This window comes from Orbicella faveolata, unplaced genomic scaffold, assembly GCF_042242905.1.
Source record: "Orbicella faveolata isolate gen_17 unplaced genomic scaffold, um_ofav_v1 contig_13, whole genome shotgun sequence".
NCBI classification, from domain to species: Eukaryota; Metazoa; Cnidaria; class Anthozoa; order Scleractinia; family Merulinidae; genus Orbicella; species Orbicella faveolata.
Genome location: NW_028301540.1, coordinates 25,923,135 through 25,950,744, shown reverse-complemented (window position 1 = coordinate 25,950,744; position 27,610 = coordinate 25,923,135). Strand labels below are relative to the sequence as shown.

Sequence of the window (27,610 nt, the reverse complement as noted above, 5' to 3'; positions counted from 1 at the left end):
AAAATCATACTTTTGGGTGGACCGGAGGCCAAAATGTACAAATAAAATTTTGCGTTCGCGTTAATTTTTCAAATCAAAACCTGTGCACGTGGTCCAAGGGGGACACAGTTCTCTTAAATTGCAAAAAAAAAAAAAAGACCACAGCGGCAATTTGTTTTTCAAAGGCATCTAGCTCAGTACCTAAGGCCCAGGTAACAGAGTGTTCAATACAAAAGTCACTGGCAAGCTATTTACACAGTTATTTACCAGTCTGACATCAGAAAATCGCCATGCTGCATAGGTTTTGTTATGGAAATCAGTGACCCGTAAAATGCACGCTTCGGAGAGTCCATAAAAAGCCATGGTTATTTGAATTTTTTTCTTTGAAAAGAGCAGAAAAGTTTTGCCGCGTGTGTTATAGCAAAACGTAAAGATGGCTCGTTGATGAACGCTGTCGATACAATTTATTATTTCTGAGCTATTTTCGTAAGCCGAAAGACGATCAGATTGACATTTTACTGGTGGCGTATTTTTTGTTTGTTTTCTTTTACACTTAAAACAAATTCTCTGCCTTTCCAAGAGCTGTTCTTTTCAGCAATAATTCCTTTGTTAGACAAAACCATAGAGACCTCACGGGCTGTTTATATGTTTAGCTGGTTCTTGTGTTAAATTCTTTCACCTCAGTCCACAAACCACAAGCTACTTTTCACTTGTAATTCAAAGCCGTTAACTGTGCAACTTTGACTCTGTTTATCTCGCTTGGATAAGTTTCCTTTTGATTTATTAATACTACTCGAGAAACACAAGACTCTGTTTGCGCGGAGGTCTATCTGACTAGCGAGGTTTTTTTCAAAACGCGTCGAAGTTCAACGAGGCCCAGTTTTGTGATGATTTTATGATTTTGATCAAACGTTTTGTGTAATATATCTAAGTTGGATCTCTTTTGTCCCGTGGAAGTCTACCCAATCTAATATTATGAAATCAAGAAGTTGTTTTGTTATACCGTTGTTTCTCTGCCAATTCGTATGGATCTGTGCTAGCAAGGAGACGGCGGAAAAGGCGGAGAAACGATTTGACATTAGAGGTACGTGTTAGCGCCTATCTAGGATATAGCTTTGTATTATATCACACAACGCTATAGCTGAAGTTAAAAATCAAGCGACTAAAACCATCGCTGAAAGTATGCTATTAATATTGATGTGAAACTAAAATTCTTTTTACTATTGCACGAGGGCTTTTAATTGCTCCACATTAAGTTCCCTATTCTGGACTTCAGCCGGCTTCATGAAACCTCCAAAGAAGAACGAGAATAGTTTGCTTTATATACCAACGACAGCGATTACCATGTGGGACAAAACATATTTTTTGACTAAACCGGTAAAAACTGGTACCTTGTCTATGTCGATCATATATCTTGCCCTCTTCAACTTCAACATCCTGCTCTTACATATCTATATGCTAATTATCAACTGCTCGCCTTTGTAATTTCAACCCCTTTGAAATACGTTTTCTCGTTTCAGCTAAAAATACTTGCGGAGATCTTTCTCCACTTTATTAGCTATGTTTTCAGTTATCGGCCCATAACATGTGGGTGAATCTGGTATTGCTTTGTATAGTGTGATTTTACGCTCTCTGTGAAATAATTGTTGTATGGTATACAAGTCAATTAAATCGATGATGTGTTTGTAAGCTCTGTCGCCTTAACACAGTTTGTACACCGTGTAAAGCTGTGAAGCTGCGGATCAAGCACGAGGTTATTTCGTAACGTAAAGTTCTCGTATCATATAATTTGTTAGAAAACAGTGATGTCCGTTTGTCGCCGTCTCAAGTTTTCTTAAAAACATATTTATGGTCTTGATTTCAGTACTTAAAGGAATTTTACACGATGTTTGAGAAAACCTTATTTCAAACTTGGTTTAAACCAATACTTAAACTTTTCACGTCAAGTTTAAATGCGGCCTGCATGATCCGCGGTTCATACCCATTCCATGAGTACAATAGGCCCTTTGCAGCTGGGGTCACGAGACCAAATTTTTTCGAGAAAATTTTCACATTATGGGCTATGACTTGAAGAATGCCAGAAATGGAAAGAGCGCATCGAAAATACCAAAATGGCCAAGTTTGACGCCCCTGGCATTAAAGAGTAAGTTTATATGACAGCTTGAATTTTCGGAAAATTTAAAGGATTTGTAGGGAAAATGTTGCTGGAGAGCAAGACCTTGCTCTCCAACAACTTTTTCCATACAAATCTTCTTATTCTTACAAATATTCAGACCGTCATAAAATCTCATTCCTTAATGATGGGGGCCTCAAACTTGACCATTTTGATATTTTCGGCATGCTTTTTCCATTTCTGGCATTTTTTAAGTTATAACCCATAATTTTATGAAAAGTAGGTCACGTGATGGCTTAGCTGCAAAGGGCCTATTTTCTAGACACGGCCCGCCGATATTTGATCAACAATACTTATGCATCCCAAGCCTCGCAATCGTGTGAAAAGTCCTTTATCTGGACACCTTCACACGAGACTTAGGATGTAATAACGTATGGTTATTCAAACTAAAGCGCCATTTAGGCATAGTGTCCATAGTTTGTAGGCAGTCCGAGAACGTTTGCCAACCATCTGCAGTACATGAGTGTCCACAAGTCACTATAACAGTAACAGGCTGAAATCGTGTTCTCTTTATTAACATTACAGACATTTGTAAATCATATGATTACATCACATTTAAAATGATTTCCTCTGAATAATATCCTTAGGCAAGGAATGGGTGGCAGCTCAAAAAATAATCAACAAGTTGGTTGACGAGAGTATAGGTGAGTTAAAATTATTATACCAAGCATCTGCAACATTTTTAACGAGCATATTTCTGCGTACAACATGAGACAATCAGATTTTTCTACTCCTAGATACAACACTGTCACTTATGGGAAGCACTCTTTGCGTTATGTAGGACCCAAATTATGGGACAAACTGTCTATGGCTGACAGATCAGCCAAGACACTGCAGGCTTTTACAAACTATATTCGCAAAAGGGATATAACTCGCTTAATGGACACCGGCTGTAAGGGCTGCATCCTATGCTGCACATAATGCCCTTCAAGTCATTTATTTTTTTATTGTATTAATATTAGTATTAGTATAGTTTTTTAGCAGTGTCCCCTAATTAGTATGGTGTTTTTATTCCCAGGCTATAAGGTTTTTTGACACTTTAATAAAGTTCTCACTCACACTCACTCACATACAGATTGTGAAAAAGGGAAAGTTACTAAATCGATATTTTTAGCTATTTATTTCAATTTATTATTACAAGAGTCAACGTTTTCCCATGCAATTATTTTCAATGGTAATCTGATTTTAGATCTGGTGCCCTCAGAAAGATTTAGTGTAAATTTTCGACGAGCATTCCTATTGAAGTTCTTTGCAGTAGCCCCTCTTTAGGTTGAGATCGACACACGGCAATTTTGTATTTGGGTGAATATTACAGTTAAATTTGTGTCCCTAAATTAAATCCATTTTATGTGTTTATGTCTCAAAGCTAGCAGAGTTTCAGAAGCTGAACGTGATGTTGAGCATTTATTAGAGTCAAATATCGGTAAGTAGCTACTTTCTCCAATCAATTTTTCAGCTTCTGATGTACAAGTTATTCAGTTTCTTTAGTGTATCATTGCAGCTGGTTTACTTCAATTTTTTGAGTCAGCGGTTTTCAGCTGAGTGTCGTAAAACCTTAACCAAACCAATTATTTACCAATTAGACTGCTCAGCCAATCTCAAACCGTTGTAAAACCAAAACAAAAGCAATTGCCTGATTACTTTCAACACTCAATTGAAAACCGCTCTATATGGAGTTATTGATTGGATTGTCTAATGATTGGAATTCTTTGATTCCTTTTCTTGTACACTGATGTATTGTTCTTTTTCTATTAATTAATTTTCCTCGCAGTTAATTAAGATATTTTGATTGCCCCTCAGCTGACCACATCAAGAAGACCAGCAAAACAATCCTCCGAAAGTTACCAAAAGGTAATTAACGTTAGCTGACTTTTTGAAATTCTGAGTTTGGTTATTTGAAGAAAAGTAATAATCTAGATTCAAGTCATAAAAAGTGTGAACGCAAGTCCAGAAGTCCAAAACCTCAAAAAGCTGGGTGGGCTGTTACCTGCACAAATTATCTAGCGCGATTTCTTGATTTTCCTCCTGTTCTTTCCTAGCATATGTCTTTTCGGTAGCTTATCAAGGGCTGAATACAAAAAATCTGAGAGGATTTCAGCGCCACAATCTACGTCTTAACCTGTATTTATAGCTATCTTACTGACAGATATTACTACTAACATTTCTCCTCGGATTGCTTCATTCTGGATTGATTCAACAACCCAATAAAGCTCAAACAAAAATTTTAGGGAATAAGTACCACAGGACTGAAATATCTCATGGAGAAACATGAACTTGGTCACATTTAAAGGAGCTCAGTCACGGTATTTTGAGTTATTTTGGCCACGTTCAAAATTACCTTTAATTTGAAGGAAACCTGAAATTATTAGTTTACTAAGACAAAAAAAAAAAGAGATAATAATAAACCATAACAGAACAAGGATGGTTAAGGATGGAGAAGATTGACACAAATTAGAAACGACAAACTTCAAAAATTTTGGCTAATTTTTTCAATGGGCAAACCGGGCTCCTTTAAAAAATCGAAGTTTGTTCTTGTTTGTTAATAATAGGCGAATACTAATGAAGTCGCCATGTATGATGGGACTCAACTGAATTTTATTAATGTTATTGTCTTCGATGAAATTCTCTTTAAAGAATGTTCAGACAAGATTGAGCACTGCACGGCCCTGGCCAGGTCTGGAGTCTGCAAGACATCCCCAAAAGCTATGCGCAAACACTGCGCGAAAACTTGCAACTTATGCGGTACGTTCAAAGCATCTTTGTAAAGTTTGCATTACATTACATCTAAAACCAGGTGAAAACGGCAATCATGTTTACACAATCTGAAGAAAACTCGTGACAGTGTTTGGGAGAATTCGAAACATGGTTATATAACGCGGGTTGGCAGGCGTGGATTTATACTGGTACTGTCGATTTCTCCCAAACTATCTTGAGCTATTAAATCAGCTGTCGCGAGTATAAAGACATTGATCTAGTTCAACAACATTTAGTTCAATCAGTTTTATACGCTTTACGTATCTGGAATTGTGGTCACGTGATAATGACGGGTTTTGTGTGTGTTGGGTTTTAGTCGCCATGTTGATGTAAAAGTTTTTGGCGGAAATACAGTTCTCATTTTTGTACCTGTTAGTCAGTGTAGTGATCCCATTAGGCGATAACAGCTTATAAAAACACAAAACAACCATTTCCTATTTAAAAAATAAATAAATAAATAAACAAAAACAATACATTGACCAGGCAGAGTGCATGTTATATGAATGAATTTTATAACGCATTACACTAGGTTGCGTTACACAGGATTTATTTCAATTCATTGCATTTCAATTTTACTTGGGAGCAATGGGGTTGGTCACGGTCTTAATCAGATCGATACTGTTTAAACAATAGAGTGTTTCTGTTGAGGAACTATCGGCTGATAGTTGCCTCGCGGAAATGTGATGTTCTTAAAACAAATATTTCCTCGGACGGGCACTATGGGCAGATAGTGTCTCTCCGCCGATGGACACGATCGCGTCACGTGATCAATTTAAACCAATCAAAATCGGATAAAATTTAGTGGTGAGCTGCAATCTCTGTTAAAGCCGTTAAGTTAATATGCGTTTGTGTTTGTTTTCTAGAGGACAATTTCATAGATGTCACACCACATGCCGTCGCTCTCAAACAGAAAGCAAGGAAATATCTCAAGAAACGGCCAGCAATACCAGTCAAAACGACACATTTTCCAAAAACAGTAACACTGAAGGCGGTTCCACAGGAACCCAAAACTGAACACTCTTTACGAAAGAACAAGTTAGCAAAATACGAAGACGGGTTTATTCCAGCGGACACGATTAAAATTCTTCACTCGATCGAACCTCTTCTCTCGCAACAAACGAAAGGAGTAATGAAATTCCACGAGAATGACTTGTCTCCAGAAAACGAAAAGATTCGCGACGCACAGAAGCTACTGGAGTACGTGAAGGTTCTCAACCCACCCAAGAGCTTTCTCGAAGGAAAAATTTCCTTTGGAAACGATAAGAAAAAATCCACAACTTCTAAGAAACTTAAAAAGGCGGAGAAACACGAGGATAGAGAAGATGAGAAAGAAGAAAGCAGTAAACAAAAAGCCGAGGTTAAAGAAGATGATAAATCCAAAGCAAAGCCAAGCAACAAGGCGGCGAAATCGAGCGTCGCTAAGAAGAAACTTAAAACCAAGGGAACACCGCTGACGAGTTTAACGAAGACAGTCACTTACAAGAATCACAAATACAAGATTACGCCAGTCGTGGACTGGGAGCGAATCTCTAAAATGCTGGAAAGTCTTGGGTACAAGGCAGTTCATATTGTTGGTGTCAAAGACAAGAGCATCCACAAAGATCTTACAGAGCATCTGAAAAAACACGGGGTGGACAAAATTTTGACTCATAAGGGAAAAGAAAAAGCCGCTGCGGAAACATTTGTGTCAGCAGTTCACCGAGAAAAGTCTTGGCATAACAGTTAGTGATTCAAATAACTTTCCCTTCGTTTTCTCATGTTTAAATAGCGGAGTAAGCCCCATATATTGGCACCGACACACCTTCGACACTCATGAGCAGTGGCAAATACTCTAGAAATCGTCAAGCCAGCATGACTCGAGGAAACACGTCATGTTGGTTAGCTTTCCTTACACCACGGTCAATCCGATTCGAGTCACATGGTTTGATGTTCCCAGCGGCGTGGCCCTTCGTCTCGGCTGCTTCAGCGAACTCAATTGACCGAGACAGCCTGAGAGAACGCCGTACAAGAACTAGGCAATTGTGTGGCAACTTTCGTGTCAAAAACCCCTAACTCAAGCAATTCTCAGTTATAGGATCTCTTTCCAAATTGTACAAAAAACTCGAACTTCGAACAGTTTATGGGTTAACTTTATCTCACCCGTAATTATTTATCTGGGATGCATGTGTTGAAAATTGAGCGAGGTTTTCTAATTTGAGAGTATTGAATTGGAAGGAATCTGTACGTTGTGTGGAGTGGAGAGAATTTATACATAGCCGTACAAGCTGCCTTGAGCAGCAGAACTTGTTAAAACAGCTCCGTTTTAAATATAGTTATTTTTTTTCGTTCCATGTTCAGCATCTGTTTCTTCTTCGGAATTATTTCTAAAAGCGAGGAGCAGCCAATTAATCTGGTCCTCCAAAACTTGTTCTTACCTAACAGCGCGTTTTGCATTTGCAGGTGAATATTTCAAAAGCCACTGCCACCCCGGGTGCCTCACAAGCTGCGTCTCCTCCTGCATGCCCGGATGCTGTCCTGAACACGACAAGGTTTCAGTCGTGACAAAACTCGCCAAGCACTGCCACCCATCCTGCCTTACGAGCTGCGTGCCTGCTTGCGGTAGTGGCTGCTGTTCGATAGAAGACGAAAGAAAGAGAGGACACCACTTCCTACATTATCAGAAGATTGCAGACTACCACAAGGCCAAGGACGCAGCAAAGAGTAAGAACAAAAGCCCACCAGCCAAGCAGCATGACGAACCCAAGAAGAACAACAAGAAACAACAAGACAAAGTTCCATGCCATCCTCAGTGTAAAGAGACGTGCATTTCGTCTTGTGGCAAAGGGTGCTGCTCAGAGGAGGGGGAGAGGTTGAGGGACGAGCAAGAGAGGAAGGAGAAAGACGCAAGGGAAAAAGAGAAAAAGGAGAAGGCAAAAGCACTTCAGGAAATGTACAAGCCACAGCCCAGGCTCTGCCCGGCTCCGTGTCCCCAGGTAAAGGATTTATAAACTTGGCTGCAGCTGAATGCAACGTTAAGCTCTTACGTCCCCAATTAATTTTAAAAAGATGATCAAATGTTGTTTGAGTGGTCAATACGTTCAGCTACATCTACAGCTAGTTCACAGGCAGGCCACTTAAACTAAAAGAAACGAACCCATCAACTAAACATAACAGGTTTAAAATTCCCAACTGGCGGGAGACAGACTAGTAGACTATTTACAAACATGACCGAGGAGTTGATCTACGGTGTACCGAAAAAAAACTCCAGTTAAGTGTACGTATACGTCAGAGCCGAACTTGAACGTGCGACCTACGGATTTCAAGTCTGGTGCCCTAACCTGCTTACTGTTATTAGTAGGCGCCCTGTGGGGACAGCCAGCTAGTAGTGTTAACAAGTAAATAAAGTTAATTATTTCAAGTTCTTATTTTCAAAGAGATGACAAAAAGTCATATTAACCAGGCAGATTTTACGTCTAAAATTGTTTTTTAAAAAAAAAGTCTAGCCTCGTGGGAGATTTGAACTCTCGACCCCTGGTTTACGAGACCAGTGCTCTAACCACTGAGCTAACGAGGCTGATGATGAAATATCTGTTTTGTTAGGCATTTGACTGTGTAGTATCGGTGTATTTTTACCAATGCAGTATTTGGGCGAGCCAGTGAGGCCCATACTTTGTATACATGTACGAATACCGTGTGATATTTGCACTCCCCAACCATATAACTTTCGGAGGAATTAAATCGAAGTGTATAAACGTATGCATTTTCAGCAAGGCTGGAAGGCTTGATAAATTTGACGTTTGTACCTGACTACCAAGTTCGCTAGGCGTCAAGATTTTCTTTTGGGACAACGGATGTGTGTGTTTAAAGGGAAGACCTACCTACATATACATACATACATACATATATAAACTTTATTTTGCTTCGGATTCAAAAGTAGCACAACAATGCTAGGATCTTGTCCTCTGCAGTTTAAGTTATATAGTTCAGTAAAGGATACACTCTTTAATTTTGTCTATTTAACCCTTTTAGGTTTGCGCACCATCTTGTGCAGACGACTGTTGTGCTTTTGGTAAATTTGCGGCACCGCCGGCACCAGGAATGCCCGCTTTTGAACAACCACATCCTGGCCTCGTCCCTAACGTACCATACCCTCACTCCAAAGTTATACCCATCGAGGCTTTTGCCTGTAAAGAATCGTGCAAGTTCTCGTGCACGTACGATTGCCCTCGCGACTGTTGCCAACCAGAAGAGCTCGCGCAGGAGGAAGCTCACGAAACCGCCGCGCTAGCGTCTCCAACGACAGTGGGAGCACCACAAGCTATGGCCTACCAAGACCTCGCTCCGGCTTTCCCCACCTGCCCTAGTCCATGCCCTGGTGGCTGCTACCCCTCATGCACTGTAGCTTGCTGCACCTCGGCTCTGGGTCTTCCGCAAGGGAATGAGGCCGAGTTGAGCCCGGAAGCCCATTCTTCGACTAAAAGAGTGCTGCACGTCACTCACCTGGTTCGACCAATCACAGGTTTGAACGGATGCGCGCTGTCCTGTGCTTCGCACTGCACGCCCGCATGCGCACGGTCTGGCTGCTGTGATTCGTCAAAGAGAAGAAAAAGATCAAGTCACCAGGTTTAACTTTTTCCTGATAACAAAGGACTTTGCTTCGAATGCAAACTTGGAGCATTGCATTGTTTAACTCGCGCTTACTACCATGAAAACCCAAAGTGTACATTTTTCCCTGGCAATGTTCAAAATTGTAAATGTTTGCCGCAAAATCTTATTGATATGAAGAACAAAAACATACCATACAGTAGAATATCATAAATTGTATGGTGAGGACGAAAGGACAACCATTCCATAGACATTTCGTTCAAATAAACTTTTAGTCACCGAGGTCGCTTCCATTATGCTTTCTTTCTAAGAATCTTGTAAGAACTTCTTGCAAAGATTCAAGTATAGATGCAGTTCATAATTAAGATTGGACGAGCTTTTGCAAGTCTCTATACAGACTTAAAGCTTTTGAAAGACTGTCGACACATCAATTTCTATTTGTAGTTTAGGCCGTAACTGCATGTAAACGGAATATGTTTATTCGTTTCTTGTACATTATTATAAATGATGGTAGCCATCATACAGTATCGCATTTCTTTAACAATAAACTCTTTATATTATCACCACTGGCTTCAGTTTTTATTGTTAAGTGTGAAAATGCCAGATCTCCAACGTGGTCATCATCTTGCCCTTCTCTCCGCGTGGAGATTGGGCACATCAATCCATCTCCTCCAATCAACTCGGTCTTTTACCACTACCTCTCCCTCCCTCCATGTCTTGAATCCGAGATGGTCTCTCTACTTGTCGATCGTTCTTCACAACGTCTCTCGTCGGCGTTTGCCTTCGGGTGCGCATGTTTGTGCTATCTTGGGATTTTGATCTGAAGCCATTCTTAAAACATGTCTCAGCCATTTCAACCTCCTAGCTCTTACTTGTTGACTGATTGTCCTCGCGCCTGGTCTTCCTCTAATCTCTTCATTACTGACCTTCATCGGCCAGAAAACTTTCAGGATTTTCCTCAAACATCGTAGTACAAATAAGAAATATTTGTTTGTGAATGGGAGGAAAGGACGTGGTTTTGGGGACATGCGTCGGAGTGGTCGGTGATTGGTGGGAGGGGGAAATCCAATATTATTGACTTCAAGACTAAGCTGATAAAATAAAGAGTACAATGAGGAAGGGGAAACCCGCTATACGTCATAATTTGTCGAATAAGAAACATGACAACGAAAATGATTTTCAAGGACTTAAAAATGTTCAAGGCATTCCCAGGCTTATGTTGGAGTAGTCAAAATAAACTTGAAAATAGATCGGGTGAAGAATATAAAAGCAGAGACCGATACAACATAGGATGGGTTAATAACTTGGTGTGCTAAATCCAGTCTGTGAGCATTCCTGTAACTGTTCCGAAGATTGATCAAGGATCGTTGAATACAAATACTTCCAATAGCCTTCCAAAACTGTCAAAGACAAGCAAGATCCTTACACGCTGGTCTTCTTTTTGTTAGTAAATTGAACTTTTAGATCCTGGGGGTCGAGAGCTCGTAGCGTGCTACTATTCTTGTGTTGTACTTTGTTCTCGTCATATACAGATGGAGAAATGAGCACTGGCAAATTGATGAGGCGAGGTTGATTTGTGATGAACTGAGTGTCCATCCATGATCCATAAGGAACTTCATCACTTCATCGCTTACTTCAACAACAATTATTTCGTTTTGATATATATATTGTCTTGGTCGGTCCTCTCAAGGTTTCACAAAGAAGAAAGACACTGAAGTAATTTTTTGCTCTTGGGACACTGAGTTTTTAAAGCTCCAGACCCGTCTTGGTCCCAAAATTTGAGGTCAAATTGCTTTGTTTATGCCAAACTTTAAACTCATCCCTTAAGTACGCATTCTCGGAAGGTCCTCCCTTAAGAATGTTAATATTTAACCTCGCCTGACTCGCAACAGTCCACCACGCAACATTCGTACGTTAACAACTGTAATATAAAAGATCAGCCAAGCGTTTATACATTAACGGATAGATATTGTTTCCTAGTTATCCACACGGCCTTGATGTTTATATGTCTCTTCCTTCAAGTGGGTCACGAAAACAAGGGAGATATGACATGAAAATGAAAGGTTTTTAAATAAAATTAGACTGCAATTACGATATCATCAACAGGGTGTTAAACCGCTAATTTCATGAGGAAGATTTTCCCCATCGACCACGCTCATTACGTTAAAATTCACCGCACTGTTGAGATTTCTCGTGGCGGATAATTCACTTGAAGTATCTTCATCGATATTGTTTACACATATTTCAAAAATCCATGTTCTTCCAGCTAGTGAATCACTCAAGCACCCGTTGAAACAAAAAGAATTCTTTTGCACCACGAACAAAGCCTCGTGAATTAGTTATGAGTTAGCTGGAACAAAGGATCACAAAGGAGTACCATAACTTTTGCGCTGGCGATCGAGCGACAATTAGGGGACGAAAATTCACAAAAGCTACGGGGTAGGTTTGGAAAACCATTCAAACTTTGTATCTAGTGAATTGCTACTGGAAATTTTAGTTCCAGCCATGTGACATTTTTAATACTCCATTGGGTTTATGATCACCTTTTGAAGCGTTCCTCAAGAATCTCTCTCGCGTCTTGAACTAAAAAAGCTATGAATTATTTCAGGCAACTCATTTAGTTTCGATTCAGAGATTTCTTCTTCCCCATTTTCATTCTTTATGGAGGACTGATTGCAATTTTCCATTTACCCACTCTCCACTGCAATACTCTGATCATTGGACCTTCAATTAAAATGGATATATATCGAACAATAACAATGAATTCCATTGATCTTTTCTTTCGAAAATTTGTTTGCAAAATAAAATGCTTGCCGCAGTTAAATTAATTGTGTTTCCTTCAACAGATGGACAAGAGAATATTAAGTCTTTGGCTGATTGTTGTAGTCGTTTTAATTTTTTCGACATGGACGTGCGAGGCTAAGGGCAAACACCACCGTAAGTTAAACGTTATTTGCATACGAATCGGTAAAAAGTGAAATGCTAAAAATACATCTGAATCAAAACCAGTTAGGTTTCTTGCCTTCCTTATGTCATTTTGACTCTTTTAGAATTTTCCTATGGGCTGAATTTGATTTGAAATGGTTTAGTCGTCTTAACCAATTGTCGGTAGAACTCAACTAAATCAGTTGCACACCTGGCTAACCAGGCCATCGCAAAGGTAGAAGTTGCATTGTTTGAGGCGACTTCAACCTTTTAACGATTAAAAACTTCTATCCTTTAACTTGGTTATTGAACCATTGAAGAAATATATTTAAAAGTTAGTTCCTAATTCAAGAAATCATTGGGTCGGGCCGACTTCCGAGTTATTTCATCAAACGCCAGTTTGAAAATGAACCATCCAGACGTTTTCTAGGCGTCGGCGCCTATCACAAAAACAGATTTATGGAAGTAAGACGGAAGGAATATTTTGTCAGAACTTTTAGAAAATTAAGCAAAATCATGAAGTTAGTAGTATTTCAAGTCTTGTGTAGATCAGTCTGTGTGCAAAATTCTAAAATCTAAATGATTTATTATTTTCCGGGTTCTATTGTTCTTACAAGGTGCTTTATTGAAGACATTTTTAAGTACCGCAACACGGTCTACCGGGAGGTGCTAGAACAAACATTGTTTTGAAGCCTTGAAATGGATCTTGAACAGGCTTAAAATAATTCAGTAAGCTCTACGCAAGGAATTGCCAACGTGCGTTTAAACATTTTTCTATGCAACCTCCCAGTAGAGTGCGATAATTGTTATATAATACAAACGTAAAGCCAATTTGACACTGATTTTAAAAAAGCATAAGAGGACGTTAAATATTTTAGAAAACCGAACGTGAGTGAAAATAATCAGATGGTATACGAGCCCTCCCCCCCCCCCCCCCCCCCAAACCGGGGACATTATGTTAAGCAATATTTAGTGACTACTTGGCTCGTTTAGTTTTCACTTTTCTGAGCATTTTTTTGGCCAAATTCAGTTTATTTCATCTACAGTTTTATGTATACATTTCTACATTTTGTGGCAAATAAATGGTCGGCTGTTGTTATTTACTTGTTATTATGTTTCCTTTTATAACAGACCATCACCACCTCAAAAACTATCTTCGACATAAAGTGGCAAAACACGAAACTGAGAAAAAGGTGAAAGAGAAAGAAGACAAACAGGAAGATAAGCCGGGTGAGTCCGTCAACCCTTAACATCAGGAATTAATTGTTTTGAAGTGCTGTGTATAGCAGTGAAAACAGCTTTAAGAAATCTTCTGTATGTACAAACTGATTTGTGGCAGCCTTCCCTTTCCGCTAAACGGTGGCGTCACGATTTTATAACCCATCCCCTCATGATCATTTACGGGAACGTTAGGGAGAATGCCTGGGTGGAAGACTGGGCTAGGTTGGATACCACTATTACCAGTGGCAATAGTTATTCCTCCTTATACCCGTGCTTTCGTCCTTTTGACCAGCGGAAGTTGATCTATTAAATCCCCCCCAAAATTAGCCATCTACATTCGTGAACAAATTAAAAGTCCTTGGGACGCTGATGTAATAGAGTGAATTATCTTTGTTTTAAATGAAGTCTGAAAAAGCACTTATACCCTTTTAAGAATACATTGCTGTTCCCCCTTCCCCACCCAATACAATGTTAAAACTCGGGAGAAATTTCAGGTAATAAAAGGGTGCTAATGAGTGTCCGACATTATAGATGGAGTAGGGGAGGGGCTGGGGAAGTGAGCTTGTAATCGTGTGCGACTGTTTTTTTTGGCGTGCGTGAAAACGTGTCAAAAGTGCAAATTTGCCCCAAGACTTATTTCCATGATTGTAGCCTTTCTGAAAGGTGGATATTCAGTGTTTGGGAAAATCCCTAAATTGGAAATAGTGGTCCTCTAAGATTTTTCCATTCGTTGTTAACTGTGAAGTAGGCGTTAATTGCTTTTTCTGCGAGCTTTAACTTACTGAAGACAGAAGATGCTAAGCAAATCACAATCTATCGATCACTTGGGTGAAATTTTGCCCGAGCCCTGAGTATCCAACGTGGGTTCTAAGATGGTTGCTTATTTCTTTCCAATGATCTTTTTAGCCATAATAACAATTAGTGAAGTCTCCTACTGGTCGTCTTGCTGTCTTTGCAAGTCAACACAGTTTTTGTTTTCATAGAGTGTTGCCATAGTTAATGGAAGGAAATGGTTAGGAAGGCGGGTAAACATCAAAGAAGCAAACAAACAGACCAAGATTTATGTTGGAAGGTCCGTGACCCTACAAATCTTTGGTTTTATGCTCATTAACTATACATGAATTACATAATCGCAATGCTTCCATTGGTTAGTTGCATGAGCACACATAACCACCTTTTGTATTTTACCAGGTTTGGTGCAGGGTCAACCCCCAAAATGGCAAACAAAAAATACAACAAAGAACTTTGTCAAGTTTCCTAACCATTTCCCTCAATTAACTATGGTGTTGCTAACTGCTTGTTGTGTCCCAATCCAGACGATTCCAGCGGGAGTGGAGTGGGAAAAGATAGTGCAATTGACAGCGAAGAGGAAGAAAAAGGTCAGAGACTATACAAAATGTCTAAACGGAGTCTGAGGTTTTGCAATTAGAGTTCTTTCATACATTTTAGCATGATTTCAAACAGATTAAAAATTATACCTAGCCCAGTACAGGGAAATCAGCCATCATAGTTTGATTTTGTAAAACAATACACTTCAAAAGGACTAAAAGACAGAGACCCGTTTGAAATTAACAACATACATGTATATGATGTCCACTTTCTTATTTGTCTTAAGCAGAAGATGAAGAAACCAGAGAAGAAAACTTAAAAGACGAAGAAGAAAACAAAGAGAAGGACGGTGAATCAGACAAGCGATCAAAGAAGAAACTTCACGATGAGGGTAACATTTCAAATTTTTGTTGATGTTCCCTTTCTATGAAGCAGAATCTAAACGAAATCTAACGATAATCTTAGTTTAGTGTGTATTCCTTTAGGATAATCTGGATCAGGATCAGGATCAAGATCAGTGATCCAAGATCACTCGGATCATGGTGCATCAAAGGAACCGATGAATCCGTGACCAGAGGGTATTCATCGCACCCTTTATAGATGGGCCTTAAACCAAATCCAAAAGGAACATTAATTCAAAATTTCGATTTCTCTTAATTTATAACCTTTTTGCAACTTATGGTTTTAAGTTGGTGGATATAATAATATAACCTTATTTATATGGCTAGGTTTGAGAAGAGTTATCAATCTTAATTAATAACTGAATATTAGAGCAGCTTTCAACTGAGCATCGAAATTAATCAAGCAATTATTTTGGTTTTGGTTTAACTACGGTTTGAGATTGGATGAATAGTCTAATGGGTACGTTATTGGTTTGGTTTTAGTTTTTCAGATTAGATTTCAGCTATTATTTTAAAAACATGATCATTTTCTTATTATTATCTGGACTTACTTTTATTTAAAAAAAAAAAACAATTGTAGTAGCCAAGGAAGTAAAGCTTTCGACTTGGCCACTACCACTTTTAAATGATTCAGGAGGATAATACAATATTAAAGTGTAATATTTATAAATCATTTATTTTAAATTACAGTTGAAGCTGATAAAGGATCTCTCAGAGAGCTTCTAGACTCCAGTATAGGTAAATGATTTGGACTGATGTCTATAGATATCGTCATTTAAGGTTGCTTATTATTAACTAATGACCAATTCCATTGCTATTGATTATCGTTTTCAAGAAAATCTTGCCAAGGCTGGAAAAGCAATTCAAGCCATTTTAGACGCCACGGGAAAAAATAAAGGTAAGATCATAATATTTTGTTGTTGTTGTTGTTGTTGTTGTTGTTGTTGTTGTTTTGTGGCTGTTCTTATTGCTGCTGTTATTTACTTCTGAGACCTATTGTGTAAGATATTGACATTTTGGTAAGTTTTGAAAAAAGAAACATAAATTTATTGATTCGGCTTTGAGGTTTAGTGATGTATTATGTCCAAAAAAAGTAACAGAAAGAAACGAAATACATATTTAGTGATGTCAATACGGGTTGCTATAGCAGCTAATTTGAGTTTAATAATTATTGGACTTTTTGATAAATGCACTGTATCACTTCGTGATGAAACATAAAGGACGATAAGGTCTAAGGTAACTTGAACTAAATGTTATTTTTTTTTCTTTTGCATCATTTTTAGTCAGCCAAACTTGTCCTGGAGCATGCCCGGATGTCTGTGCACCCGGATGTATCTCAACCTGTTGCAGTCCTCCTGTTGACCCTATGGCTCAAGCCACGGGTCAAGTCCCGTACCCTTCCCCATACCAACCTGATCCTTATCAATATGCGGCTCAGCAACAGTACAGCCAGTACCCTCAGGTACCGCAGGTTCCCCAGGCTCAGGCCGCCCAGGCAATCCCAGCTCCTCAAGCCCCCCAGTACCCTCCACAGCCTGCAGCCCAACAATGTCCTCAGCAGTGTTCAGTAGTCCCTTGTCCCAGTGCTTGCTCATCTTCCTGTTGCAGTGCGCAACCACAGTACCCTCAACCTGCACAACCTGCGTTGAGCGCGCCAAATTTTCTAGTCTTACCTCCGGCCAAGCCCTCAAAACTAAACAACACCAAGCCGACCCAGCCTTCCAGCTGCGCCTCGCCATGCTCGCAAGCTTGTGCACCCTCCTGCCTGCCAAGCTGCTGTTCTGCTCCAATGGGCATGGGTATGGGCATGCCCATGGCAATGCCATACCCCCAACAGCCGCCAGTGATGCCTCCAATGCCACCAATGCCTCAGGTGCAACAACAAGCATGTCCACAAACCTGCCAGCCCGCTGTACCCGGCGGATGTGCACCGCAGGCTCAATGCCCACAACGCTGCTGTCCAAACGGACGCAGATGAAGGCAACTTAAATCGAACAGTATTGACACACAGGATTACAACACCTAAGAACCTAAAAGGTATAAACCTGATTTTCTGAAGGAGTAAAAACCTCAGGTTTTAGTGCGGTATTGTAATAAAACGAAAGCGTGTGTTGTCATAGCTATGGTTACGTGAGCTTAACTTCAACTATTATTAACTTAACTTAAAGCAACTCTATAAGGTTGCTGAACTATGCAAACCTGTTTTGTTATAAACTGTGTTACATGATATTGCCGCGTATTATAAAGCAAGCTTTCTTAAGATAATTCTTAAGAGCTAGGTATAAATCAATTCTATTAGACAGAAGCCCCCAATTTCACGGTGTCTTGTTATAAGCTTAATTAACTTTGAATAATGTCTTAATTAACTTTGAGTAATGCCTTTTATCTTCTTTCAAGAAATGGGTGACACGAGTAACCACCCAGTCATAACAATGGGTGTAAATGTTTCAAAATGCTGTTCGGGGAGTGTTTAAGGTTCTTTTCCTTTTTTTTCAAACTTGGTATCATAACCAATTTTTTTTTTTTACGTTATTTCTTTGTGTTTCGTGTTTTCTTATCAGCATAGAAAGCCCTCTGATTTAAGAATGTCGAATAAAAGTTTATTTAGCGGTCAGACCTGGCATAACTTTTAAGAATGCAAACGAGTCATTTAGCGGTGAGCACATTCCTAGCACTATTGTCGTCAACGAACGTAACCAGTTTGGACACTTTGTGATGTTTTACATAGAGTAAACAATGACGTGAACAAGATATTGGCGATCCGGGAAGGTAAATAGCAGCTTTGAGGTTGGTTAAAGAGTGGCTGTCCTTTGAGCTCCAGAAAATAATCCAAGCTGTCCAAACTGGTCTCGGTCATTTGTTAGGGCTTCTTGCCAAACATAGCAGCAAATAGTTATTCTACATGGCAAAGCTTTAACAAGTGATGTATTGGCTGCTGTCAGCAGCAAAGTCTACAGCAAGTGACGTGATTCTAAATAGAAATCGTGAGAACCGTTATAATGGCAATAGTTAATTAAATCATTTAACTTGTGTAAATGTTTTTGTCCTCTGTATTTTTTAGTTTTTCTCATCTTTGCTTCTACGAACGTAATAAGATTCTGTTGTTTGCTTGCCGTAAAATACCAGAAAAGATAACTATACGAAAACGAAGATTTATGTGAATATCTGCCACTTAGGAACAGACGAGCTTAAGATGAGCTAAAGAAAACCCCAATGATAAATTAAACCACCAAGGGTCCAGGCTCACGATATGGCCACTCGGTCAAAATGGCGGCGACAATATTGCAACTTTGAAACCAAAATTGCTAAGAAACATGATGATAAACATGTATTAATTGACGTTAGCATTTCTCATCATGTTTTGTCCATGAGGTGTTTCTTGACTGATCCACAGCATTGGAGCCACATGTTAATCGAGTTTTGCGGATTTTAAATTAACTCCTAACATTCTTCACTCGGACAAAGCAAGAGGAAATATACAAACTGAAATTAAAACATTTCGATCCCAAAAAGTCAAACTTCAAAAGGATCAACTGAAACGCCAACATTCTGACTGTCTGACTGTCTGACTGACTGACTGCATGACTGACTGACCGACTGCCTAACTGACTGACTTGCTGACTGACTAACTGACGGACGGACGGACGGACGGAACGACGGACAGACGGACGGACTGCCTGGCCGTCTGGTTGACTGACACTTATTTAATAATCTCAAATCTAGCTTTATTTTCCTTCACACGTGAGCATTGGTAAACCTAACCCCGGTTGTTCAAAGCATGACTTAAAATATTCGAGGCAATAGCAGTTTTTTGTTAAGTGTTTTTCGTTTTGCATAAAAGTTCACTCGAAGAGTTTTTCGTGTGGATTTGGACTGTGCAACATGGTCGACGTATTTTCGCGAACCTTATTAATGGGTAAATAACAAAATGGAACCCAACATTTAGATTTAGCCAAGCCTAAAAGCGGAGCTCCTGGGCCCAGTTGTTCAAAGCCCGATTAAACTAACCCAGGATAAGAGGAAATTTTGATTTGAGTTTTGTAACTTTGCGGTGAGGTTTTCTGGTTATGTTGTTTGGCCTTCTGTTTTGAGTTTGAACAATTTTAAACCACACAAAACAAAAGCAGTGAAAAACATTTTTATACTAGAAAACTTTACACTTCGGTTAACTTTTAATCCTGGGTTAGCGTTAGCCGGCTTCCGAACAGCCCTGACCTGATGACAAAAAGTTAACCTGACATGAGCTCGCGATCCAATCGAAAACTAGTATTTGATCAGCGGTCGACTTCAAAAAACACGTGAACTCGATAACCTCTAAACTTGAGCCGGCGATATAGTCAAGTGATACTAGTCAGCGGATACCTTGTTTTAGCAGGTGTCAATTGATCATAACATGGGTGTCCAAAATCAAAGAAGTACACTGGAAACCAAGGCTGCATGCCTCTGTCAACCTATTAGCTGGAGTATGGCCACCATCTTGCGCGACTCCGCCGTCGCCGTCGTGCGGACGCGCCCACGAGCAATAACCCTAGCCGCGATAAACATGAGAAAATCAATTCATGGGTTTCCTTTTCTTCCCTATATAAGTATGGGGCTCTGCTTGGGGCCCTTCGGGCAGCTGGAGCTCCGCTGACAACTGATAAGTAAGCTGGTAGTAGCGCGCCAGCCACCACCCTCAAAGACACATCCCACCCGGCAATGATCGACTTACCAAGAGCAGAGGAGAATCAAATCATGTTCGGAACTTTTAATTTCGGAAGGACGTCGGTAATACGATCAGAGATGTGATATCACATACTTCACCGGGAAATTATATCGCATCACTCCCTTGATTGATGGATCTTACTCACGGTTTTTTCATACTGATATTACAGTTAGTATTTCACAAAATAAAATACTGTTGTTGCGACTTTTTTGAAGCATAGAGAAGAATATCTTGTCTCTTCTATCGCGAACCTGTTGACAAAAATGTTTTAATCTTTCTATTATAATAGATTAAAGGGAACTGCTGAAGTTTTAAAATCTTCTTTCCTTTTTCAGTTCCATGAAATCTCTAGTTGATTTTCAAACAGATACTTGTAAACTTAAAACGTCTACCACGAAATTACTTTTTAATTCTTTCTTACTTTTTCATTAAGCATTTTTGGTTTAAAAGAACCTTGCCGCGGGTCGGAAACAAGATCACATCTTGATTCGCTCAATGATCTTATCATCAAATGACTCACCGGGTCAATGTGCATGCGCTGTTTACACAGACCAGGGCAAGTACCAGCTGGGCAAGTTAAATAATTCAGCGAATAGAGGAATTTCGGAAAGGTGATTTCTATAACAACCCTCTCCTCTTTACTACTGGACCAAAAAGGGGAAGGTATCGTATTTTCAAATTTCCATTTTGACATTTTAGATGTTAATTTGTTTTGTTTTAACTGTAGCTACTTGTGGAAAAGCAACTAAGCGATTTAAACAAAGAACCGCACGGTCAACTGGTCCGTCACATAAATACTACTCTTAACGCAAATAGTTCCATTTTAAAACGCGGACTCTTAGCTTAGACTGCGCGGTTGAATGTTTGAATCGAAGTCCTACGTTATTTTACCTACAAGGAAGTGATTCGTGAATTCAAAGATACCGTCAAAGCATTTAAGGGTTTAATGGCTGGTAACTTCTTCCATGTGTCGACATGTTAAAGAAGGAATTACCTGTTGTGAAGGGTTCTGACTTAATGTAACACGCCTATATTGTTAGAAATCCCGAACGGTTTTTTTTTTCTTCTCAAGTTCAAAAATATAGCTCCCTTTACTACATATTTCATTTCGTTTCTTAATAGTCTTAAAAGTCTGTTATTATATGAGGACAATATTCCCACGTGATGGTTTTCTAAGTTCTCATCAACTGGTTGATTGACATTACTTGACATTGTTGGGAGAAAAAATATTTTGATCGCACTTAGGGTTAAACCTTCGTAGTACTCCATTATGACCTCGTGATTGGTTTTAAACAAGTTTTTTTATTTCCCATATCTACCAGGGTCACGATATGCACTTTAAAATCACGAGCGGCGCGCTCTTAGCCGTGCTACTCTGCGTTTCATTCACCAGCCACCTCGTGCGGGCGAGAAGTTTAAGAGGTAAGCCTTGATATTGTCTGAGCAGTAGTGCAATAAATTCGATATTGAGACCGGTCGCCTGATTTGGAATTTCTCACACGGAAGGTAATTAATCAAATTAAGACCAAACCAGAAAAGAAAGAAAGTTAAATTAAAGACATTATTTAAATCATAAAATTAAATTTTTACCACCCGCCAATGAAGCCCATAATAAGACCCGAAAGAGACGTCGTCTGGCAAAATCCAATCATTTGAACACAACTATTTCCAAACGGTTTTGAAATAATTCTGCGCTATGAAGTTCTGTCTGCGAGCAGTACCAGCGAATTGCTACACACTTAAAGTACTTTGTTTGTCTCTCTTAGATCTAGCAAGTATTACAAAAGGTAAGTGTTTCTTTAACCAGCCTATTAAGTCAACTACTGAAGCATACTGAGAGTAGATATGTGTGATGGCATAACACTAACAATCATTACAGCTGTAAGCAGTTTTTGTCAGAAATGACTTACAAACGAGACACTTTGGGTGATTGTGTGTGGCTTAGGGCAAACAACACATGACCCGAAGCTCCACTGTGATAAAGTTCTTCTTTTTGAACTATAACGTACACCTGGGTTATAACTGAATAATTCTAAGGGTCAACCTATGTAACTGCTTGAGACAATCTGTGATCGACTGAACGAACAAAGACCTAGGGGACGCAGCTCTGATCCTTTACATTTCTTATATCAAGCCTTTTCTAGTTTTTGACTTTCCCGACGTTGTTATCACTGTGGTTTCGCAAAAGCCACGAAACATTTCTTTTGCTGTTTACCTTGATAATTTGGCCTCACTTCAAGACAAAGATTACGTTCTCGCTCTCTATCTGCCTGTCATTGTTAAGAAAAATTCGTTATTAATCACTCGTAAAAGTGATTAAAAAGCAAGTTTCCTAACAGTTCTGGTATTTACTAGTTGCCATTACAGTCCTTGTGGGTTGCCTGCTAAGTAGTAATGCAGTCACGTGGCGCCTTAACACCAAACCAACCAAAACAACCAACATCTAAGAACACAAATTTTATCAATAGAGGCTAATAGGTCATTTCCGAAATGGCTTTTGCGTCAGTGTCAAAACGAGGCCTCGTGCGCAACCAGTCATATGAAAATGTGTTTCGCCTAAAGGTTCATTTTCATGTATGTATCAAACTCATTTTTAAATGAAAGGTTTTGCACTGAGACTCATTTTGAAACAGAGGCACAAGGGTTGATTCTGAGATCAACATAAAATCTGCTACATTTGCTTGTTCTAAGATGAAGGTAAAGAGAACACAGAAGAGATCGATAGCGAGGCGCAGGATGATGGGGACGAGGCTACAGACACGGCCGTCGATGAAGAAAATGCAGATAGTGATGATACAGGTGAGATCACGTGACACACGTTTGTCATACGTCATTTAAGAAAAGCGCCTACTTCTTTACTAGTTCATTTACCTGTTCGCTTGTCGTAACATAACATCGATTTTAAGTGACCTCTGGCCTCGTACCTAGGTCAACAGAGTTATCAGATCAGTTCAGGAGGTTGCGGGTTCACATCCTATCAATGTCAAAGATTATCTGACCTCATTTAATATCATCTCCTTGCTGCGACTACTCGCAACTCTGAAAACTTTGACCAATAAATAGCACATTACTAAATATTTTTTCTTTCACTGGGTGTCTTAATCGTTCTACTTGATACAATCAATGTCAATTGTGCTCAAGATTTCTACTCGGCCCAGCCCTGTGTTTCGTCTGGTAGCTCTGTTCCTGTAGTTCAAAGTCCTGTTTCTCGGTTTGCTCTGTTTTACCAAACTAGAAATTTTAAAATTCTGATCGTCATGTTCTGTTCACCTTCAGATAATGATGAACAAGCTGTAAAGAGAGGTTATCTAGCAAACGAGTATGACTTCCAAGGTATGAAAACATAATGAGCATAAATGTTCGAGCAGTTAATGAGGGAAAAACGTAAGATAAGAAGCCATATTGTTCTCAGGAGCGGTCCCACAAGCAATTGCGAGATGAGACTTGGCCCATGAAGGTTTCTCTTACCCTCTTTAGAGGCGAATGGCAATAGACCTCGCTTACGTCGACCCTCAACAAGAGTAATGTATTTGCTTGGTTGTTTCGTTTGTCGGAGCTCCCGGCGCCATTAGTTAAACACAATTTGATGACGCAATCATAGCGAAGACCTAAGTTTAAATAAGTTATTTCAATTTATGTGTCAATTATAAAAGCATACTCTAAACGCCAAAATAGTTGTTGTAGTCTGTTATAAAACGTTTAACCCATTGTTGTTCTTTGGAGGGGCTGTATACATGTGGTTTAAATTGTTATCCATTTAAGACCTTCAAGTAATTCAGTTTTCAGTTATAAGTAGCGTTCAAAGGTGAAGGGAACACATTGTGGGGCACCGCCTATGATACTGAATGCTAAACTGGGGAAATGAAATTAGCACCGACAAGAATGCTTCACACTTTTAGTAGTGTTTTTCTTTTAATGGTAACTCAACTGGACTAACTACTGTTGGGTACTTTTGGGGGCTGCTTACTGGGAATGCTTGCCTTTATGCGTGGAGAAGGAAATATTAACAAACTACATAATATACGAAACTTAAAATTCACACTGTTTTATCTCATTGCCGCTAATAATTCATTAATTGGGGCTCTACAAAACGCCCATACACAACGAACCACAAGCGTATCACCATCGACACTGACCTTCCATGGTTTCATGAATTTTATCACGTGATCAAGGACTTGTCACACCTACATATGGCTTTGTGAGTGTCCATCAACTTCATTCTCTCTCCTCAACTCTTGTCTTACCTACTTCCTTAACTACTACGAACACAAATAAAAAGACGGAGAAAACTTATTTTCATCAGAAAGGCGTTCTTTAGAGAATGCATGTTTGCTCTCGGAACCACTTTTCTATTCAGTCAACTTTGCATTGATATCATTTTTGTCTTCTGCTTTCATAACAATGTTATTAGTGAGTGGTTGTAGGAGCCTGGCAATTTTTAGAATTAATGATCATGAAGAGATTTTTGATTACTTTGACGATTATTGTTTGCCACCTTAGGGAACTAAGAGCATGTAGATCCCTAACAAATATTTTGTCATTCTATTTGATGTTTGCATTACATTGTTAAAGATAAGAAACTGGAAGCCAATGAGACGCATTCATTTAGTTTCTAAATATAGCAAGGTTTGAAAGCACGTGGTATCAGATGTAATGGAGCTCTGTCGGAATGTTAACCAAGCTAAAAATGCAAATTAACAATTTGACGTCAGTTTTCCATGCGTCTGTCCTATTATTGATCATGAATTTCGTCATAACAGTGTCAAAGTGGCTGAGGATAGCCGAGTGGCCTTGAAATTCATTGTCAATAACAGGCCAGATGCATGAAAAACTGACGTCAATTTGCTTTTTTTTACGATAACAAATTGTCAAATTGTCCCGGCAAAATTTCCGCTCCCGCTCGTTGACCAATGACGCATCGTATAAATTATAAATTCATGCATCTGTCCGCTTATTGACAATGAAAATTAGCCAATGAGCGCGCGAGAATTTCTGCAGTTATCGTAAAATAATGGAATGATCGTCTCTCAACTTGCCACATTTCATCCACCGTATTCGCCAAAACTATTCAACTTGGTAGGCACAGTTAATTAATGCATACCGCTTCAAGCGCGGATCAGATAACCTACTAAACTCTATAAAATAATGCCTTTAAAATTGCTAACCAGCTCAGCTGATTAACCGGTTGAAACTCACTAAATTAATTCTGACTAACCACTTGTTAAGAAAAGATACCTGAAATCTATATTTGTAATCCAAAAGGGTCAGTTGCTGCGTGGCACAGTAAACAGTTCAAAAGTTGTAAATAGTAATAATTCAGTGCCAAATAAACTCAATGTTTATAGCAGACGTTTTCCGGCCTAGGCCCCTTCCTTGGGGCTAAGTTTAGTTTTGAATCAGAACTAAACTTAGCACTGAGGAAGGGCTAAGCCCGAAAACGTCTGCTATAAACATTGAGTTTAATTTGGCACTGAATTATTACTATTTACAATTTTTTACCTGAAATCTAGCCTGCCAAATAGATAAAAATTTGAATTTTCGTCAGTTGTGACAAATACCAATTAACAAAAAGTTTAAAATTTGATACCCAACTGTAATAAATGAAATTTCCTCAAATCAGTCGGTAAATTTTCTGAACAAATTGTAACACAGCACAACTTTTAAAAGAGTTACGCGTTTTTTTTTTTCGCCCAGACGTTCCTTGAACAAACTCAAAACCAAACGTTTCATTTCTGATCTTCTTGGCCTCTCCGTTCCTTTCTAACCTTTCTTATTCCAGGTTTTCAAACCTTCACTCCGAAGCCATATGTAGTGTGTTTTGCCATAAATCCAAGAAGAGTTAAACCTGCCTCAAAGCCTACAACACCACCGACGATTTCACCGACAGGTATACCACAACAAGACGAAACCTCACATTTACCATGTAGTAACTTCAACTATGGTTTTAACCCAAGTGTCTTTCGCAAGCCATATTGTGTCACTGGTTTAAAACAAGTCGTTCAAGGGGGGTTGGGCTGGGGCACTGATTATTCAGCAAAAACCCATGAAAGAAAAATGTCTATCAAAAATAGTCTATTTACTGATCGAATAAAACACCGATCACATTACTTTTTTTGCGGGCATTTTAAAAGTTAGTAGAATAATTTAGTAAATTAATTTACAGTATTTGGGACATCCTTCGACATTCTCCAGTTTTGATTGCATCACTTGGCGCGTTTCCAATGTTCTGTAAGATTGAGCTTTTCCTTAATTGGTATAATTGTCTAATAAACAATTAAAACCGGGTTTGCAAGATTACAAAGGGGAAATTCACAGTCATAGAGAAAATATATAACTTCACTTTTTTGCGAAATATTTAAACTTCTGACGACGAAAGGTGTGGAAATTTACTACGGAGCTGTGCAGATAAGATGTTGCATTAGAACGCCAATATTATCACAAACGGTCTTATTTCATTGACAGATGAAGCTGCGGAATCCGGAAGTGCAGAGGAAAGTGGAAGTGGCAATGAAGAAGAACAAGCGCCAGAGAGTAGGATAATTCGTTTCTTTGTTTGCTTGTTTTTTTGTTTGTTTGTTTGTTGTCTTTTTGCCTGCTTTTTGTATCTGCAGTCATTCCTATTACTTAGAATTTATTACTTTAGTTATCTACTAACTATGTTAGTCAGTCAGTCAGTTTGATTAGTGTTTGGGAGTTACATGTGATTTCGTTTGTTTTTCTCCTTTGATTGCTATTTCGTTTATTATTTTAGTTTTTTTTGTTTGTTTGTTTGTTTGTTTGTTTGTTCTTTATCTGCTTGTTCTTTATCTGCTTTATCTGCTTGTCTACCCATTTGACAGTGATAAGTCTAAACATTTCATCGCTTTCAACTTGTTGATAAAACTGAACATGTATTTCATCTTTTCTTTCCTACGCAGCTCAACCGATGTGTCCTCCACCATGCATTCGCCCTCCAGGACCAGAGCACTGGGTACCACGCCCCCGCTACGAACCCGGTCCCGCCATACCTCCTCCGCCACTTGAGCCACCCCCACCCCCACCACCCTGTCCTCCGCCATGCATGCAAATGTGCGCCCCAACTTGTGATCCGAGCTGCTGCCAACCACCCGTTATGATGCCACCTCCCCCTCCTCCGATGCCAGCTTGTCAACCATCGTGTGCTCCCACCTGCTGCCCACCACCACCACCTCCTCCACCACCCCCACCACCGCCACCACCGCCACCACCCCCACCGCCAATGATTTGTCCTCCAACATGCCAGCCAAGCGCTTGTACTCCAGCATGCCCTCCAATCTGCTGCAAGCGTGATCAATAGACAAGTTAGGATTTCGTCAACAAAACTAGAACTTTACGGACGCGCTGGTACAAGCAACCGAGGAACACAATTCGTTTATTGCTATGTCGTTTTATGGTCTACAAGATGACTATTCTGTACATACCGTACCGTGTAAAGGTCTTTTGCTTTGTATCTGAGAGCATAATTTGACGATTTCAGTAAAGTATTGTTAGTGATTCAATAAAGTATTATAGTTTATTGGA

General features: G+C 39.4%; 3 protein-coding genes and 1 non-coding gene across 4 annotated transcripts; 3 read left to right on the top strand and 1 right to left on the bottom strand.

The window, feature by feature from the left end:
- The first annotated feature begins 540 nt into the window (after positions 1 to 540).
- LOC110058671 (uncharacterized) lies at positions 541 to 10,056 on the top strand. Its single transcript, XM_020765324.2, has 8 exons — positions 541 to 1,063; positions 2,740 to 2,796; positions 3,519 to 3,575; positions 3,953 to 4,003; positions 4,787 to 4,894; positions 5,770 to 6,627; positions 7,346 to 7,878; positions 8,915 to 10,056. The coding sequence occupies exons 1-8, from the start codon at positions 955 to 957 to the stop codon at positions 9,512 to 9,514; spliced, it is 2,373 nt and encodes a 790-aa protein (XP_020620983.2). The 5' UTR covers positions 541 to 954; the 3' UTR covers positions 9,515 to 10,056.
- Positions 8,387 to 8,459, bottom strand: Trnat-cgu (transfer RNA threonine (anticodon CGU)). The gene has a single exon. It is a non-coding gene; the product is annotated as a tRNA-Thr (tRNA).
- A 1,740-nt stretch (positions 10,057 to 11,796) lies between the features above and the next one.
- Positions 11,797 to 18,402, top strand: LOC110058672 (uncharacterized). Its single transcript, XM_020765325.2, has 8 exons — positions 11,797 to 11,929; positions 12,337 to 12,427; positions 13,547 to 13,645; positions 14,953 to 15,015; positions 15,255 to 15,356; positions 16,057 to 16,104; positions 16,202 to 16,264; positions 16,650 to 18,402. The coding sequence occupies exons 2-8, from the start codon at positions 12,337 to 12,339 to the stop codon at positions 17,342 to 17,344; spliced, it is 1,161 nt and encodes a 386-aa protein (XP_020620984.2). The 5' UTR covers positions 11,797 to 11,929; the 3' UTR covers positions 17,345 to 18,402.
- A 2,196-nt stretch (positions 18,403 to 20,598) lies between these two features.
- On the top strand, positions 20,599 to 27,610 carry LOC110058579 (uncharacterized). The gene is made up of 7 exons (XM_020765230.2): positions 20,599 to 20,734; positions 21,394 to 21,493; positions 21,838 to 21,858; positions 22,763 to 22,870; positions 23,348 to 23,404; positions 26,534 to 26,602; positions 26,989 to 27,610. Exons 2-7 carry the CDS (start codon positions 21,403 to 21,405, stop codon positions 27,384 to 27,386), a joined length of 744 nt encoding a protein of 247 aa, XP_020620889.2. The 5' UTR covers positions 20,599 to 20,734; positions 21,394 to 21,402; the 3' UTR covers positions 27,387 to 27,610.

Bases quoted from the DNA above. Each gene is read 5' to 3' on its own strand.
- LOC110058671 (XM_020765324.2), top strand. From the start codon at position 955: ATGAAATCAAGAAGTTGTTTTGTTATACCGTTGTTTCTCTGCCAATTC. The intron at 2,797-3,518 runs GTGAGTTAAAAT...TATGTCTCAAAG, and splicing joins GTTGGTTGACGAGAGTATAG to CTAGCAGAGTTTCAGAAGCT. The intron at 6,628-7,345 runs GTTAGTGATTCA...TTGCATTTGCAG, and splicing joins AGAAAAGTCTTGGCATAACA to GTGAATATTTCAAAAGCCAC.
- LOC110058672 (XM_020765325.2), top strand. From the start codon at position 12,337: ATGGACAAGAGAATATTAAGTCTTTGGCTGATTGTTGTAGTCGTTTTA. The intron at 13,646-14,952 runs GTGAGTCCGTCA...GTCCCAATCCAG, and splicing joins CAAACAGGAAGATAAGCCGG to ACGATTCCAGCGGGAGTGGA. The intron at 15,016-15,254 runs GTCAGAGACTAT...TGTCTTAAGCAG, and splicing joins CAGCGAAGAGGAAGAAAAAG to AAGATGAAGAAACCAGAGAA.
- LOC110058579 (XM_020765230.2), top strand. From the start codon at position 21,403: ATGCACTTTAAAATCACGAGCGGCGCGCTCTTAGCCGTGCTACTCTGC. The intron at 21,494-21,837 runs GTAAGCCTTGAT...TGTCTCTCTTAG, and splicing joins GCGGGCGAGAAGTTTAAGAG to ATCTAGCAAGTATTACAAAA. The intron at 23,405-26,533 runs GTATGAAAACAT...TTTCATTGACAG, and splicing joins AAACGAGTATGACTTCCAAG to ATGAAGCTGCGGAATCCGGA.